Source organism: Panonychus citri, unplaced genomic scaffold, assembly GCF_014898815.1.
Source record: "Panonychus citri isolate SS breed McGregor unplaced genomic scaffold, ASM1489881v1 Contig00001, whole genome shotgun sequence".
Lineage (NCBI taxonomy): Eukaryota > Metazoa > Arthropoda > Arachnida > Trombidiformes > Tetranychidae > Panonychus > Panonychus citri.
This window is the reverse complement of record NW_026515406.1, coordinates 897,374-912,072: the sequence shown is the minus strand read 5'-3', so window position 1 is coordinate 912,072 and position 14,699 is coordinate 897,374. Positions and strand designations below refer to the sequence as shown.

The window sequence follows — 14,699 nt, the reverse complement described above, 5'->3', positions numbered from 1 at the left end:
TCATCATTATCATGCCATTGTTCTGGTGCCACTGATGATTCGCATGTTCTCTTCCTAAAACTCCAGAAGGTAATTGTGGTCTTGGTGGTAATGGTGGTCCACGGTGATCTTGGTATTGAAAAGAGTGATCGCAATGGTAATAAAGATTCTAATGACCGTATTCTATTTAAGCGTAATCCTCGGATGATCAGGTAATGGTAATGTGGGTAAGGATCATGGATGGGGTGATGAGGATAAGGGTAATGGTAAGGGTGGTCAATGGGGTGATAAGAATAAGGGTAAGGGTGGTCAATGGGGGTGTGAGGATAAGGGTGACAAGAAGTAATAAGAATATTTTATTAAAAATCATCTAGGTAGTCGGAGGTAATCTTAGTGACCTCGTGGCTCACAATCAATCTGAAATCTAATTTTTCATTAGCTGGAACATTAATCTTATCATACATTAAATATTATGTAACAATTTTATGCAATTATTAAAGTCATTTGAGAAATTATTTTCAATAATCATTTTGCTCTGAGTGTAATTTCAATCTTAAATTACCAAACACGAGCTTTTCATCTTGTAATGAGGTAAATCATTTTCTCTCCCTAATTATCTCTAAATTAAATTCTATCCACAATCTAATTATCTTCTTTTTCCCTCATAGGAAATGAGAGATGCTGCTGAATTCATCAAAAAGTGTTTACCACCAGTTTAGAAGAAGAGAAGATATCAATTATTATTTCCATGAAAATCTAACCCTTTTTGGATTAAAATTCATGATGGAACTGAAAAACTGAGAAACGAATAATATTCAACTAATTGTTCCATCATCAGTTTTCAGTATTCTATCATCAACTTCTCCATTATCAACATAATCAATGTTTCTTTTACCCGATTCTACACAAACGTTTCCCCACCTATTGAATGTTTATCAATCAAAATTGAGAACAAAAAATAAGAGTTAATTGCTGGTCTTTTCTGTTGAAACAATAATATAAAAATCTTAACTGCTCACTAAATCTTCACGTTAATCATCACAATCACGATCTAAATGTTTATCTTATATAACCCAAATTGACCGATTCCTGGAAACACTGATTAGTATTCAGACTTGAGAAAATAATTACAAGAGGATAATCAAATCATAGAAACAAATTTTCCTTTTTGTTCCAACCAATCTTACTAAACATAATTTTCCACTGTCACTACAATCAAATCAGATTATAATCAATAATCAAAGGTTGATAAAAAAATCCCATTAATTGTAAAATCCAATTGTAACCAAGTCTTCACTCTTAAAAGATATTATCTTCTTCCTCCTTATGATAAACAAAATGAAAATAATCAAATATTTTTGGTCTTGTTAAACATATCAAATAATATAATATATTATACACAATACAAATATCACAATCTATTCACTAATCCAAGTTGATTGATTTGTTGACAATTCTGGTCAACAAATCTTACATACTGACGATACTCAATTCTCTGGAAAATTATCGAACTGCAAATTCAATCAATAATCAGACCAATTGATTGTTCTAGAAGATTAATAATTGATCCAATATGTTTCATTGGATTGAATAGCTAATAACAATTTTAGCAAGAAATTAAATTAGTTGGTGATGACGAATATTAATATAAAATTAGAAGATAAAAATTTATAATCAACAAAAAATTGTTAATTTGATTCAATCAAAAATCGCTGTCAACATGTAACCATGGAAACGAAATCTCTTGAATGTAAAAGTTGACTGACAGAAAATCTTGATTGTTTTTCAATCAACAAGGTTAATGTGACAATTGTATTGATTTACTTTCAATTATTTTCTATTTTCCTAAGGTGAGTTTTATCATTTTATTTGAATTATTTTTCCATCTCTAGGTAAATCTCGTCTCCTTGAATCACAAACTAATTGTATTTAAAATCTTCCCTTTTGTGTTTCTCTTAGATTTGGTTGTTCCTTTTTCTTTTCTTGGAAAAAATTGTTGATTATTTTTCCGTGATGCCTGCTTCCATTCCAATCATCATAATTTTTACTGCCTTTTGGGGAGCAGTTGGAGGTGTGATACCGATGTTTGTCCCTCGATCATCAGAAAGAGGGGTCATTCAAACAATGTTGATCATAACTTCGGTCGCTTGTTATGCCACTTGGCTGTTAACATACATGGCTCAGATGAATCCACCAATTTCTTGAAACACTGATTAGTAGCAAGACTCAAGACAATAGTTACAAGAGGATAATCAAAACATTGAAACGATTTACCTTTTTCGTGCAAATGTTTACAAATCATCATTCGAGGTGTTGAACGAGAAGACGGTTGTAATTATTTCCTTGGATAATCAGTCGTTCTAAAAGAGTATTAATCTTTGAATAATTATCTCTCGCATGAGTTGGAAAACACTGAAATTTTAATCCCCAAAGTTCGATTTCCACTATCGTTCAAAATCATACCATCAAGAGACTCATTTCATTACATCTATCGGATTGACTCAAAAGCTAAAAAATCAATCTAAAATTTGCCTCATTTTTTGAGCATAAAAATATTTTTGAGTTTAATCTAACTCTTCGTCAAAGAATGTAAAGTTCGGCTATTACGACTTTTCGTTTTAAACTCACGATTAACTTGCTATTGGAGTAAAAGTCAAGTCTCTTACTGTAAATCAGTTATTCGTTGAAAACTAAGGCATTTCAAATGTCGTGAATACAAATGAAAGCACCCTGTATACTGTTTGAGAGTTTAATTTCTCTCGACTTAACAATTTACATTTACGTAGATGAATTTTGGGTTGAGTTTATTCAGGAAGTTTTATTGAAACCAAAAAACAAATTGAAAGTAATAGAAAGTTGTATAGAAGGTGAAAACATTCGATATGAAGATTATAATTAAATTTTCATCTGAATTAGTGACAAGTAACTTCCAACAGTTAAAATTTAAATTGTTTAATAAAAAAACCATGGGTTTCAATCTACGTATGCATTTTATTTATTTCTTGTTCATCATCATGGGGCTTTTGTCATCTATATCCTGCCAGATTGCTGATAATGATGAAGGTGATCTTGTTAATTTGCTTAGTGATTTGCTTAGTTCGCTTAGTAGTTTGCTTAGTGGTTTGTTTGGTGGTTTTCTAGGTGAAATGCTTGATAGTAATCCAGGTGGTAATCGAGGGCTTAATCCAGTAGGTGATAGTGTTGGTGGTGGTAGTGGTGGTGGTAATGGTGGTAAATAAACTGTTGTTATCATCTTTGCTGCGCGAATGATATAAAATTACCCTCAAACTCATTTCGTTTGGCTGTAATTTGCAAAACATGGTAATGGTCTTGGTGGTCGCCTAAAATTTAAATTAGAATTTAAATAGTCTCAGTTTTCTTATTTTTTGAATGACTTGAGCTTCTCTAATTATATTTGTGATGGTGAATTTTAATTAAAATTTTAAAAGTTAAAGTTTCTTAATTTTTGGACTGAAATGATAATTAATCTGAATATTCTATTTTACGAAGAAAAACCAAACCTTTTGTCGTTTGCGTTTACGTACAAACGTCTTCAGTCGAACTTATCTAAGGTCTAATCTAATCTTCAACGGAACTTCGATTCGAAGGTTTTTTACTTTTACCAATCACAAGTGGATCTTTCCTCTCACCATTTTACCAACACATAATAATATTTGACCCTTTCCTTTGAAACTTTGACACCATGTTTATCTGAACCTTGTGTATACAAATTTAATTGACCAACATTAATCAACGAAAAAAAGTCAAATCAATAGGTAGCATCAAAAAAATATTCCCTTAGAAAGGTTTTGCTGTAATAACTTTTTTAGTAAATCGCTTTGAATTGACGACCTGTTTCATCAGCGTTAAAATATCATAACCTGGATGATCATTGATTATCTTTGGTAAATCATTTTTGAACCAATTATTAACTTTATCCAAATCAGCTGATTTGGCTTCCCCTCTAGCTTTGTAGGCAAATTAGCCCCTTTCTTCACCTTAGAAAACTATTAATAATTATTACTTGCTTTGAATTTGATACCTTCTTTATCTGCAATTGAAATTGCCTTTGCTTTTATGATTCGATGATTTATTGGAAAGCCTTTGATAATTGCTTGAAAAACAAATTCATGAATTCCATTATTCATTGTTGTATTTTTATTTGGTAGTCGACATTTTTGTTGGTAGTTTTCACTGAGAGCATGAGTTTCTTATTAATCTCGGCTGGACTGACATAAAAATCTAATACAAACTGAGAAACACCAGAATCCATTTGATTTAGAATATTAAATTTGTTAAAAATCACTAATTTACTCATTTTAACAAAATAATCATATTGGACAAGAGAAATTAACTAATTTTGCGGTAATCTTTTGTCTCTTTTTCTATTTACATGTATGTATCCATTAGATAGTGATAGTGAAAACAGAGTTAACTTAAGTGTGTATTGGAGTGCACTCACCTTAGAAAAATAGACAATTAAAACTGAATCAACTAGAAATTTTTTGTTAACTAAAATTTATTTACTTAATTTATAACGTTACTTAATATTCATCATCACAAACTAATCTAATTTCTGGTTGAATAAATTGGTTGATAAAAAGTCTTGGGAAAAATTACTAAATTACAATAATTTTGAAGATAATGGTTGAAATTAGATCAGCTGACTAATTGTAAGTTTACTATTATCAAAAGGTCCAATTCAAGGTTGTAAATAGGTACCAATAGACTGAGACGTTTTTGGGGAACACAACCTTGTTGATAACCTGGAAAAACAGGAGAAAGAAATACAAAGATGAAGGATGATGATGAAGATAAATGTGATTATGTGACATTGAATTTACAGCAAATTATGATAAGATTCAATGGTTGGTTTGGTTGTAAAATTACCTAATTGAGTTAAACGTAAATCAGCATTATCTGGTCTCATGTAGAGTCTAAATTGTGCTCGAGCTGTGAACATACGGTGGTCCAATTATCCGACGGTCGTCAGGTCGTCGATTAAAACGCCGATATAACTAATTGAACGGGGAACAATTAATGCCTCTTTTGATTGAGATTTTGAAGCTGCATTGATACCAAGGATGATTCCTTGTGAGGCCGCTTCTTCGTAGCCCGTTGTACCGTTAATTTGTCCAGCAAGAAAAGACCAGAGACATTTTCAATTAAGGGAAGGTTTTAATTGTCGTGGATCAATGTGATCGTATTGTATTGAATAACCAAGTCGGGTAACTTTAGCTTTTACTATTAACAATTTACATCTACGTAGATGAAATTTGGGTTGAGTTTATTCAGGAAACTTTATTGAGACCAAAACGATTATTTATTACAAGCACTTGAAAGCTGAAGTCTAATTACCTGATATCAGGCACCTAAGAAATGCAGATGATTAAACTTGGAGAATTAAATTAGATCAATCTACTCTGGAATTGGTACTCAAACGGTTAAATGGCTGAATAAAGTACAGGGTGTTTGAATTAGAACTCACAATTTTTGTCGTCTCACAAAAAGCCACACCTCTCGAATGGCCTAAGCATAGAATAAACCTAACTAGTTAGTAAGATGGATCTGTAGAGTAATCACACAGAAAAGTTCAGAGGTCATGAAGCTGTGGCTTTAGAGAAAAACTAAAAAATCAATTTTTTATCATTCTAAAATTTGCTTCATTTTTCGAGCATAAAAATGTTTTTGAATTTAATCTAACTCTAGAAAAAGAATGTAAAGTTCAATTAGCTATTGAAGTAAAAGTCAAGTCTCTAAAATTAGTTATTCGTTGAAAGCTAATGCATTTCAAATGTCGTAAATACAAATAAAACACCCTGTATACTTTTTGAGAGTTTAATTTCTATTGACTTATCAATTTACATCTACGTAGATGAATTTTGGGTTGAGTTTATTCAGGAAACTTTATTGAGACCAAAAAACAAATTGAAATTGGGAGAAAGTTGTATAAAAGGTGAAATCATTCGGTGTGAAGATTATAATTAAATTTACAACTGAATTAGTGACAAGTTACTTCCAACAGTTAAAATTTAAATTGTTCAATACAAAAAAAAACCATGGATTTCAATCTTCGTACGAATTTTATTTCTTTCTTGTTCATCATCATTTTCATGGGGCTTTTGTCATCTATATCCTGCCACAAAGCTGGTCAACTTGGTCTTCCCGATGAAGGTTGTTCTGGTGGTTAGAAATTCTGATTTTATTTCCACCCACATCTCATGTCATGTCATGACGTTATCTCCACTTTCGTCTCAAATTTTAACCATGTTCACACCTAATTATTTGTAATTCGAACTTAGTGAATAATTTATTTACATTGTACATTTACGTTGTATTTAGAATCAAAAGGAAAGGAAATGTGAATAAATTTTTACTTGAGAAGGTACTTCCACGAAAATTGTCCTGTTCAACCGGTTACTCTAAATGCTGGTATGATTATGCCCTCTTGGTTTGACCTGATGGCCCTTACCCATGATGGACCTGAAGATGGAGAAGATGATTATACTTGGAGAATCTAATGGGATCAGTTTACTCTGGAGTTTTTACTCAAACAACTAAATGCATTCACAGAGTACAGGGTGTTTGTATTTGAACTGACGATTTTTGTCTTACAATAAAAGCCACACACTCTCGAATGATAAACATAGTATAAACACAGAAAGATCGATCTCATTGTTAAGTAATCACACGAGAGCATTTAGAGGTCAGAAACTGTGGCATAAGATGCAAGTCAAAAAATCGTTTTAAGCTTTTCAATTTAAACTCACGATTAGCTATTGAAGTCGAGTATCTGAAATCATTCGTTAAAAGCTATGGCATTTCAAACGTTGGGAGTACAAACTAAAATACCCTGTATACATTTTGAGGGTTTAGTTTTTATTGACTTATCAATTTACATTTACAAGGAGGGATTTTTGGTTGAGTTTATTCAGGAAACTTTATTGAGACGAAAAGAGAAAATTTAAATTGGGAGAAAGTTGTATATTGTATATAAGGTAAAATTATTCGGTATCAAGATTATACAGTTCAATTGGATATGAAAATAAATCTTTACTTCGAGAAATATTATTTCGACAAAAATTGTCCGTTGAATCGATTCATTCATTATGAACCATTTGAATCCATGCGATTTTATCGGTTTTAAGTCCCTGTTGACACTGTTAAAAATGCGCACGGATTAGAAATGAATTTCCAAGCTAAACGTTTGAGATTTACAAAGAAGCTCTTTTTTACATTTGGAACTGAATTTAAAACTATACAGTTTGAGGTAACAATTATCAATTTAAATTGTTATCTAACCGATTGGGTCTTTTCTCGAGTAAAAGTCAATCTCGAAACTGGTTACCTCAGTAATGTATAAGCGCCATGGTCGATGGTCAAAAGGCAAAAAATGGCTTATCAGTGAATTCTTCGCTTTTTAGCATTGGCGATTAATGCAGGGAAATACGATAAAAGTTAACTCTGATTGAGAGTTAACTCTCTCAACGACCTCATTCTTCTTGGTGGATTTTCTCAAGGTGGTGCACTTTCCCTTCACACTGAACTTCGTTATTCTCAACCTTTCAAATAATTTCTCCATCATCAATTTTCAGTATTCAATCATCAACTTCTCCATTATGAATATTATCAATGTTTCTTTTACTCGATTCTACACAAAAGTTCTCCCCTATTGAATGTTTATCAATCGAAGTTGAGAACAAAAAATAAGAGTTAATTGCTGGTCTTTTCTGTTGAAACAAAAATCTAAAAATCTTAACTGCTCACTAAATGTTCACGTTAATCATCACAATCAATCTTCTCGATCTGAATGTTTAATATCACATGTAACCCAAATTCATCGATTCCTGGAAACACTGATTAGTATTCAGACTTCCTCTAAGTCAGTGCCAAGTCTCTAAAATAAGTCATTCGTTGAAAGTTATGACATTTTAAATGTCGTGAGTACAAATAAAAACACCCTGTATACTTTTTGAGAGTTTAATTTCTATTGACTTAACAATTTACATTTACGTAAATGGATTTTTGGTTGAGTTTATTCAGGAAACTTAATTGAGATGAAAACAAAAAATTTAAATTGGAAGAAAGTTGTATAAAAGGTAAAACCTTTCAATGTGAAGATTATGATTGAATTAAATTTCCAACTGAGTTAGTGATAAGTCGTTTCAACAGTTAAAATTTAAATTGTTTAACATAAAAAAATCATGGATCTCAATCTCCGTATCAATTTCAATTCTGTCTTGTTCATCATCATTTTCATTGGTCTTTTGTCATCTTTATCCTGTCAGAATTCTGATGGTCATGGTACCGATGGTGGTACTTTTCTTGCTGCTGGTGGTAATAGTGGTGGCCTTGGAATTCTTACTAGATAACTGGTCTTTGGGCTGACAATCAATCTAGAAGTGAATTAGAATTTATTTTTGTGTAAGATATCAACCTCATATCAATTAATTAAACTTCATTAATAGGCAAAAATTACAACTTATTTCATTTTAAGATTAAATGCTTCATAACTAATTAAATTTTCGTAGGAAATTAGTTTGTGATAGTAGTATGAAAACCTCCGCTTCTGGCTCAGAAGCGGAAACGGAAATGGGGGTGGGGTTCAAAGAATGTTCTAGAACGTTCCAGACAGTTCAATGAACTGTCTGGGATGACGTCAATAGTGACCTTGAAACCATCATTCGATGTCACTGTCTAGGATGACGTAAGCAATAACCTTGAAAAAATGACGCAATGCAAAATGATGCAATGCGAAATGATGCAATGTCGAAATGATGCAATGCGAAATGATGCAATGCGAAATGATGCAATGCGAAATGATGCAATGCAAAAATGATGCAATAATAATAGATATAAAAAGCAAAGGTCTTTGTTAGTTGATCATTAGTATCAAAATGTGGACAGATCAAGTTGTATTTAATTACGGTGCGAGTGGTCTAAAAGCCAATCTAATAATTAATATTGTGAAAAATGAAAAATTTTCAAATTTCACAGTGGAGATAAGTGAATGGGCGCATAGCCAGCCAGATGGATATGATGAAATTGATGGACCAAATTGGACTATTGAAATCTCTTTTGATACATTTAAACGTTTCAAAGCTCTGGTTGACCAAATTGATTATGACAATCTCCCTAATAAATTGGTATTTGGTCATGTTAAAGCAAATATGGAACTGATGAAACTATTGAAAAGCAAAGAGTTTTCAGATAAATATGAATCTTTCTTGATCGCATATGATCTAATATAAGAATAAAAATGATTAAAAACTATAAATACTTGTCACAAATTATTTAATCGGTCAATTATAAATCATGAGTGATCTAGTTTACGCGTTACTGCTTTTCCTCGCTCTAACCATTCTCATAATCTTTAGGTATTATTTCATCATCTCCTTTGTTCAAAATGAAAATAGCTAATCTCGTGTCATTATGGGACTATGGTCAAAAAATTCCTCTCAACAATCGAATGAAAAAATTCAATGCAGATGTAATAAAAAATGGTCTACAAACTCTACTCGCATTTGAATCAGGGAAAATAATCGCCACAGGATGTAAAACAATAAAACAAGCTCGTGTTCATGTTCAATCTGCTTATCCAGGATCTAAATTTATTCGCATTGTTAATATTACAGCGTCGGCTTTTTTAAAAAGTAAACCTAATATTGAAAATCTACCTGGAGTGAGTTATGAGCCGGAAATTTTCCCAGCATATATTTGGAGAAAAGATAAATTATGCGTTGTTTATTATTCAACAGGAAAGTTAATTGTTACCGGGGCTAAATCATACAAAGGGTTGCAAGATATGTTCAATGAATTCAAAGCCTTGGTAGGTATAAAAAGGGAAGTCAAACGATCCGACAACTCATTATAAATCAATCGTTCAACATGTCAACATTAAACTGGTTATCGTTAAATCCAATTAAAATCAACAAGTACAATTTAACTATTTCTTGGGGTGAACTCAGAAATGGTGAGATTAGATGTGCAAGAGTAGATCTACGTGAATTCATCGAAGACAAACCTACATTGGCTGGTGTTAATCTAACCCGACGTGAGCTCAGTGGAATCGGTGATTTCTGTAATTCGAAGATAGACGACATTGGTGCCACAGAAACAATAGAAGAACTAACAATCGAAAACAATGACAATGGAATTACTTTATCTAAAAGGAATCGGAGACTCTGTATCGATAAAAATATTGTTCCAACAGTAATTGCTCTAATTCCCGGTGTTGTTTATTTGATGGAAATGCTATCACCTGTCATCTATTCATCAAGGACCCTCAAAGGCTCATTGTTTCTTGCAGATGTGTTTATCCTAGCAACACTGATAAAGGAAACTGGTCGTATTGATCAACCTTGGAAAGAAGAGGAGATGATCACCGAAGGTAAACTAACGAAGGAAAGCTCTAATCAACTCATAACCAATTCTGATCAAATATGGCGAGACTATGCAAGTAATTACATCAACACAATGTGGCCACGTGAACATATTCCCAAGGTTATCTTTATGAAAAAACTCAACGGTGATTTTTTGAAAGGTTTGGTTGATGCTCACACTGAGAATCCCGCCCTCTTGCGGTCTTTACTGTACATGAATCAAATGTTTAGTATAAATAAAGAAAGTCAATGTTAATAGACATCATTTAATCATCATGGAGTATATTTGTTGTTACTTTGATGCTCAAGGTTTTTATTATAATGACAAGTTCTATCCTCGTGAGTTTGCTATCCATAACAAGACGGGTACTAGTGTATTCAGTGTTGATCATGGTATCAAGTACCAAGACCTATCTTGGTATGAAAAACGATCAGCCTCCCACTGCATGCGAAACCTTCACGGTTTGCCGTTCGATGCCAAGCGAGGAATTAGTCTCACCGCTATGAAGACTCTTCTGATTACGTTTTATGAGGCTAATGTTAATCCTGATCAATATCTAGTGGCATGTAAATCAAAAGAATCAGAGTCAATTCTAAGAGCCTTTGGTATTCCAAGAATCAATCTTGAACGACGAGGTGGTAATTGGAATTCATTGGAAACCAGTTCTACCCCTTGTTCTTTCCATAATGGTCCAGGTAAGTGTAGTTTAAATGCCGTAATGGGAATGAGCAAGTGGGTCGAAAAGGGTGGAAATAAACCTGATCTAATTGACTTTAAAAAGAAAGATTGTTCACCAAGAAAAGAAGACAAAGATCATCGAGATGGATGGCCGGACAGCTATGGGATTCTTGTCTAATTTGTATAAGAAATTCTCTGACTAAGGGTAGAGAGGATCAAATGCACCCCTTTCTCACCAACACTATCATACCCTTTCACTCCAACACTTGCATCAAACTATCATTCTCACATACAATATCAGGTACCAGGTGCAATCAATCCTCCCTAAAAGCCCCTAGTCAAAGACCCGACTTTTGGTTAATCTTTGAGGAGCGTTTAAGAAGTTGTTTTATTAGTTAATTTTTTAATTAAGTATCTAAGAAATTCCAATGTTTAATTCAAATTTAATGTTTATTGTGCTCAAAAATAAAAAGGCTTAACGTTCGATGATTCTTTCGTTCGTAATTTTATGTTTAGAAGTACAATGATTATTGAACCCATCAACAATTCTTCTTGGTATTCGATCATCGAGTCCTCTGCATGGATCGTTGACTACTAGTCTTGCCCATGGGTCCTTGCGTGGAATATTGTTAATATCTCGAGAGTTAATTTTATCATATCTTATCCTATCCTTACACACGGTAGCAAATCTATTAGCTGAGTCACTGCGACCAAAAATATGACGACGAAGGTGATCTGCTCTGGTTTCGGTTGTTTTGCAGTAGCCACATTCATATAAATAAGGGTTTTTTTCTACAAAACTTTTGTGGAATTTTTCTGCGTCCTTGCGGAATATGACTTTTTCTCTCTCTTCTGCACTCAAATCCTCATATTTACGACGTTTTAACTGCGCATCATTGGTATCGTCATAATCAATCATGTCTTTTTTTGTTAGAAGTTCATCCTTATACTCATTTCTATAGTAATCTTCACCTTCATATTCAATGATTTCAGTCACGTATGTTTGAGCAAAAGACAGATTCCGATATTTAACAATACATCCTTTTCTTGTCTAATTAAATATCAAAGAGAAATGGTTAGAGAATTCAGTTTGCTATGAGAAATATAGACTTACGCTTGTCCCAGATGATTGTCGACAAACCAATTCAGCATAACCTCCATGGTATTCGTCCTCGTCTTCATCTTCACTTAGTGAATTTTGCGATGTTGATGTTCCACTTTCTTGATTAACGGTATGTTGATTTTGTGTGTTAGAGCCTAAAAATCGTACGAGAATAGAAGAGTTGATTAAGTACTTGTATAGATAAATTGACCTCAAGTCACAGGCCCAGGTTGAAATTGATTGAAACTCATACTCAGAGTTAGTACTAATATAAACTATCATTCATCATCATAAGCATCTTTCGCTCATGAAATTTGCATAATCCTATTGTTTCATACATGAAAACCAATGGTAAAGTATAAATTGACCTCAAGTCACAGGCCCAGGTTGAAATTGATTGAAACTCATACTCAGAGTTAGTACTAATATAAACTATCATTCATCATCATAATCATCTTTCGCTCATGAAATTTGCATAATCCTATTGTTTCATACATGAAAACCAATGGTAAAGTATAAATTGACCTCAAGTCACAGGCCCAGGTTGAAATTGATTGAAACTCATACTCAGAGTTAGTACTAATATAAACTATCATTCATCATCATAAGCATCTTTCGCTCATGAAATTTGCATAATCCTATTGTTTCATACATGAAAATCAATAGTAAAGTTTAAATTGACTTCAAGTCACAGGCCCAGGTTGAAATTGATTGAAACTCATACTCAGAGTTAGTACTAACATAAACTATTATTCATCATCATAATCATCTTTCGCTCATGAAATTTGCATAATCCTATTGTTTCATACATGAAAATCAATAGTAAAGTTTAAATTGACTTCAAGTCACAGGCCCAGGTTGAAATTGATTGAAACTCACACTCAGAGTTAGTACTGATATTTACTATCATTCATCATCATAATCATCTTTCGCTCATGAAATTTTCATAATCCTATTGTTTTATACATGAAAATCAATGGTAAAGTATAAATTGACCTCAAGTCACAGGCCCAGGTTGAAATTGATTGAAACTCATACTCAGAGTTAGTACTAATATAAACTATCATTCATCATCATAATCATCTTTCGCTCATGAAATTTGCATAATCCTATTGTTTTATACATGAAAATCAATGGTAAAGTATAAATTGACCTCAAGTCCGAGGCCCAGGTTGAAATTGATTGAAACTCATACTCAGAGTTAGTACTAATATAAACTATCATTCATCATCATAATCATCTTTCGCTCATGAAATTTGCATAATCCTATTGTTACATATATGAAAATCAATGGTAAAGTATAAATTGACCTCAAGTCCGAGGCCCAGGTTGAAATTGATTGAAACTCACACTCAGAGTTAGTACTAATATAAACTATCATTCATCATCATAAGCATCTTTCGCTCATGAAATTTGTATAATCCTATTGTTTTATACATGAAAATCAATGGTAAAGTATAAATTGACCTCAAGTCACAGGCCCAGGTTGAAATTGATTGAAACTCACACTCAGAGTTAGTACTGATATTAACTATCATTCATCATCATAATCATCTTTCGCTCATTTTTAAATTCTATCATTCAATATATTTTTAAAAGATAACTATTCACCTTGCTGCGCAGAGCTTCTCGTCCTGGTCTGGATTCCATATACTGCGTTGGCTGTTTGTAACCTCTCACTTTGTTGAATCTCTTCACTCGCACCATCAGAAGTAGATCTATTCATACCTTCAGAGTCTTCCATTGTTACATCCATAATCGTCCTTTGTGGATAAGATGAACAAATATCAGTAGCCTGTTGCTGTTGGGGTATTATTTGTTGATTAACTTGTTGAGGTTGTTGAGACTGTTGCAGTTGCTGAGACTGTTGTGGTTGTTGAGACTGTTGTGGTTGTTGAGGCTGTTGCGGTTGTTGAGACTGTTGTGGTTGTTGAGGCTGTTGCGGTTGTTGAGGCTGTTGTGGTTGTTGAGACTGTTGTGGTTGTTGAGGCTGTTGTGGTTGTTGAGGCTGTTGTGGTTGTTGAGACTGTTGTGGTTGTTGAGGCTGTTGTGGTTGTTGAGGTTGTTGTGGTTGTTGAGGTTGTTGTGGTTGTTGAGGCTGTTGCGGTTGTTGAGGCTGTTGTGGTTGTTGAGACTGTTGTGGTTGTTGAGACTGTTGCGGTTGTTGAGACTGTTGCGGTTGTTGAGACTGTTGTGGTTGTTGAGACTGTTGTGGTTGTTGAGACTGACGAGGTGATGTATTCGTTCTCTTCTTATTTTTTTGTATATTTCTCATTCTTTGTTGAGATGAGGGACGTTGAGGAGTCCCGAAAACCATCCCTAAGAGAAATATATAGAGAAAGAGAGAGGGAGAATAATATAATAATGATTATGTAATATATATATATATACACTCATAGAGAGAGAGAGAGAGAGAGAGAGAGAAACAAACCGAGAGAGAAAAAAGAAAGAGAGAGAGAGAGAGAGGAATAAACAAAACCGAGAGAGAGAGAGAGAAAGCTATACTAGTACATACTACTGTACTACTCAGTATCAGTTTTCTTATGTAGTATGTACT

At 33.2% G+C, this 14,699-nt stretch overlaps 1 protein-coding gene and 1 long non-coding RNA gene across 2 annotated transcripts; one reads left to right on the top strand and one right to left on the bottom strand.

The window, feature by feature from the left end:
• Window positions 1-320: 320 nt before the first annotated feature.
• Window positions 321-1,388, top strand: LOC128391474 (uncharacterized). Its single transcript, XR_008326414.1, has 2 exons — window positions 321-570; window positions 648-1,388. It is a non-coding gene; the product is annotated as an uncharacterized LOC128391474 (long non-coding RNA).
• Window positions 1,389-11,484: 10,096 nt separating this feature from the next.
• Window positions 11,485-14,484, bottom strand: LOC128397409 (adenylate cyclase, terminal-differentiation specific-like). The gene is made up of 3 exons (XM_053358168.1): window positions 13,754-14,484; window positions 12,155-12,297; window positions 11,485-12,091 (listed from the first exon to the last, which is right to left on the bottom strand). Exons 1-3 carry the CDS (start codon window positions 14,457-14,459, stop codon window positions 11,516-11,518), a joined length of 1,425 nt encoding a protein of 474 aa, XP_053214143.1. The 5' UTR covers window positions 14,460-14,484; the 3' UTR covers window positions 11,485-11,515.
• Window positions 14,485-14,699: the final 215 nt, after the last annotated feature.

Coding starts and splice junctions, on each gene's coding strand:
- LOC128397409 (XM_053358168.1), bottom strand. CDS start 14,459: ATGGTTTTCGGGACTCCTCAACGTCCCTCATCTCAACAAAGAATGAGA. Junction 12,298..13,753: donor GAGAAGCTCTGCGCAGCAAG/GTGAATAGTTAT, acceptor TACGATTTTTAG/GCTCTAACACACAAAATCAA. Junction 12,092..12,154: donor GACAATCATCTGGGACAAGC/GTAAGTCTATAT, acceptor ATATTTAATTAG/ACAAGAAAAGGATGTATTGT.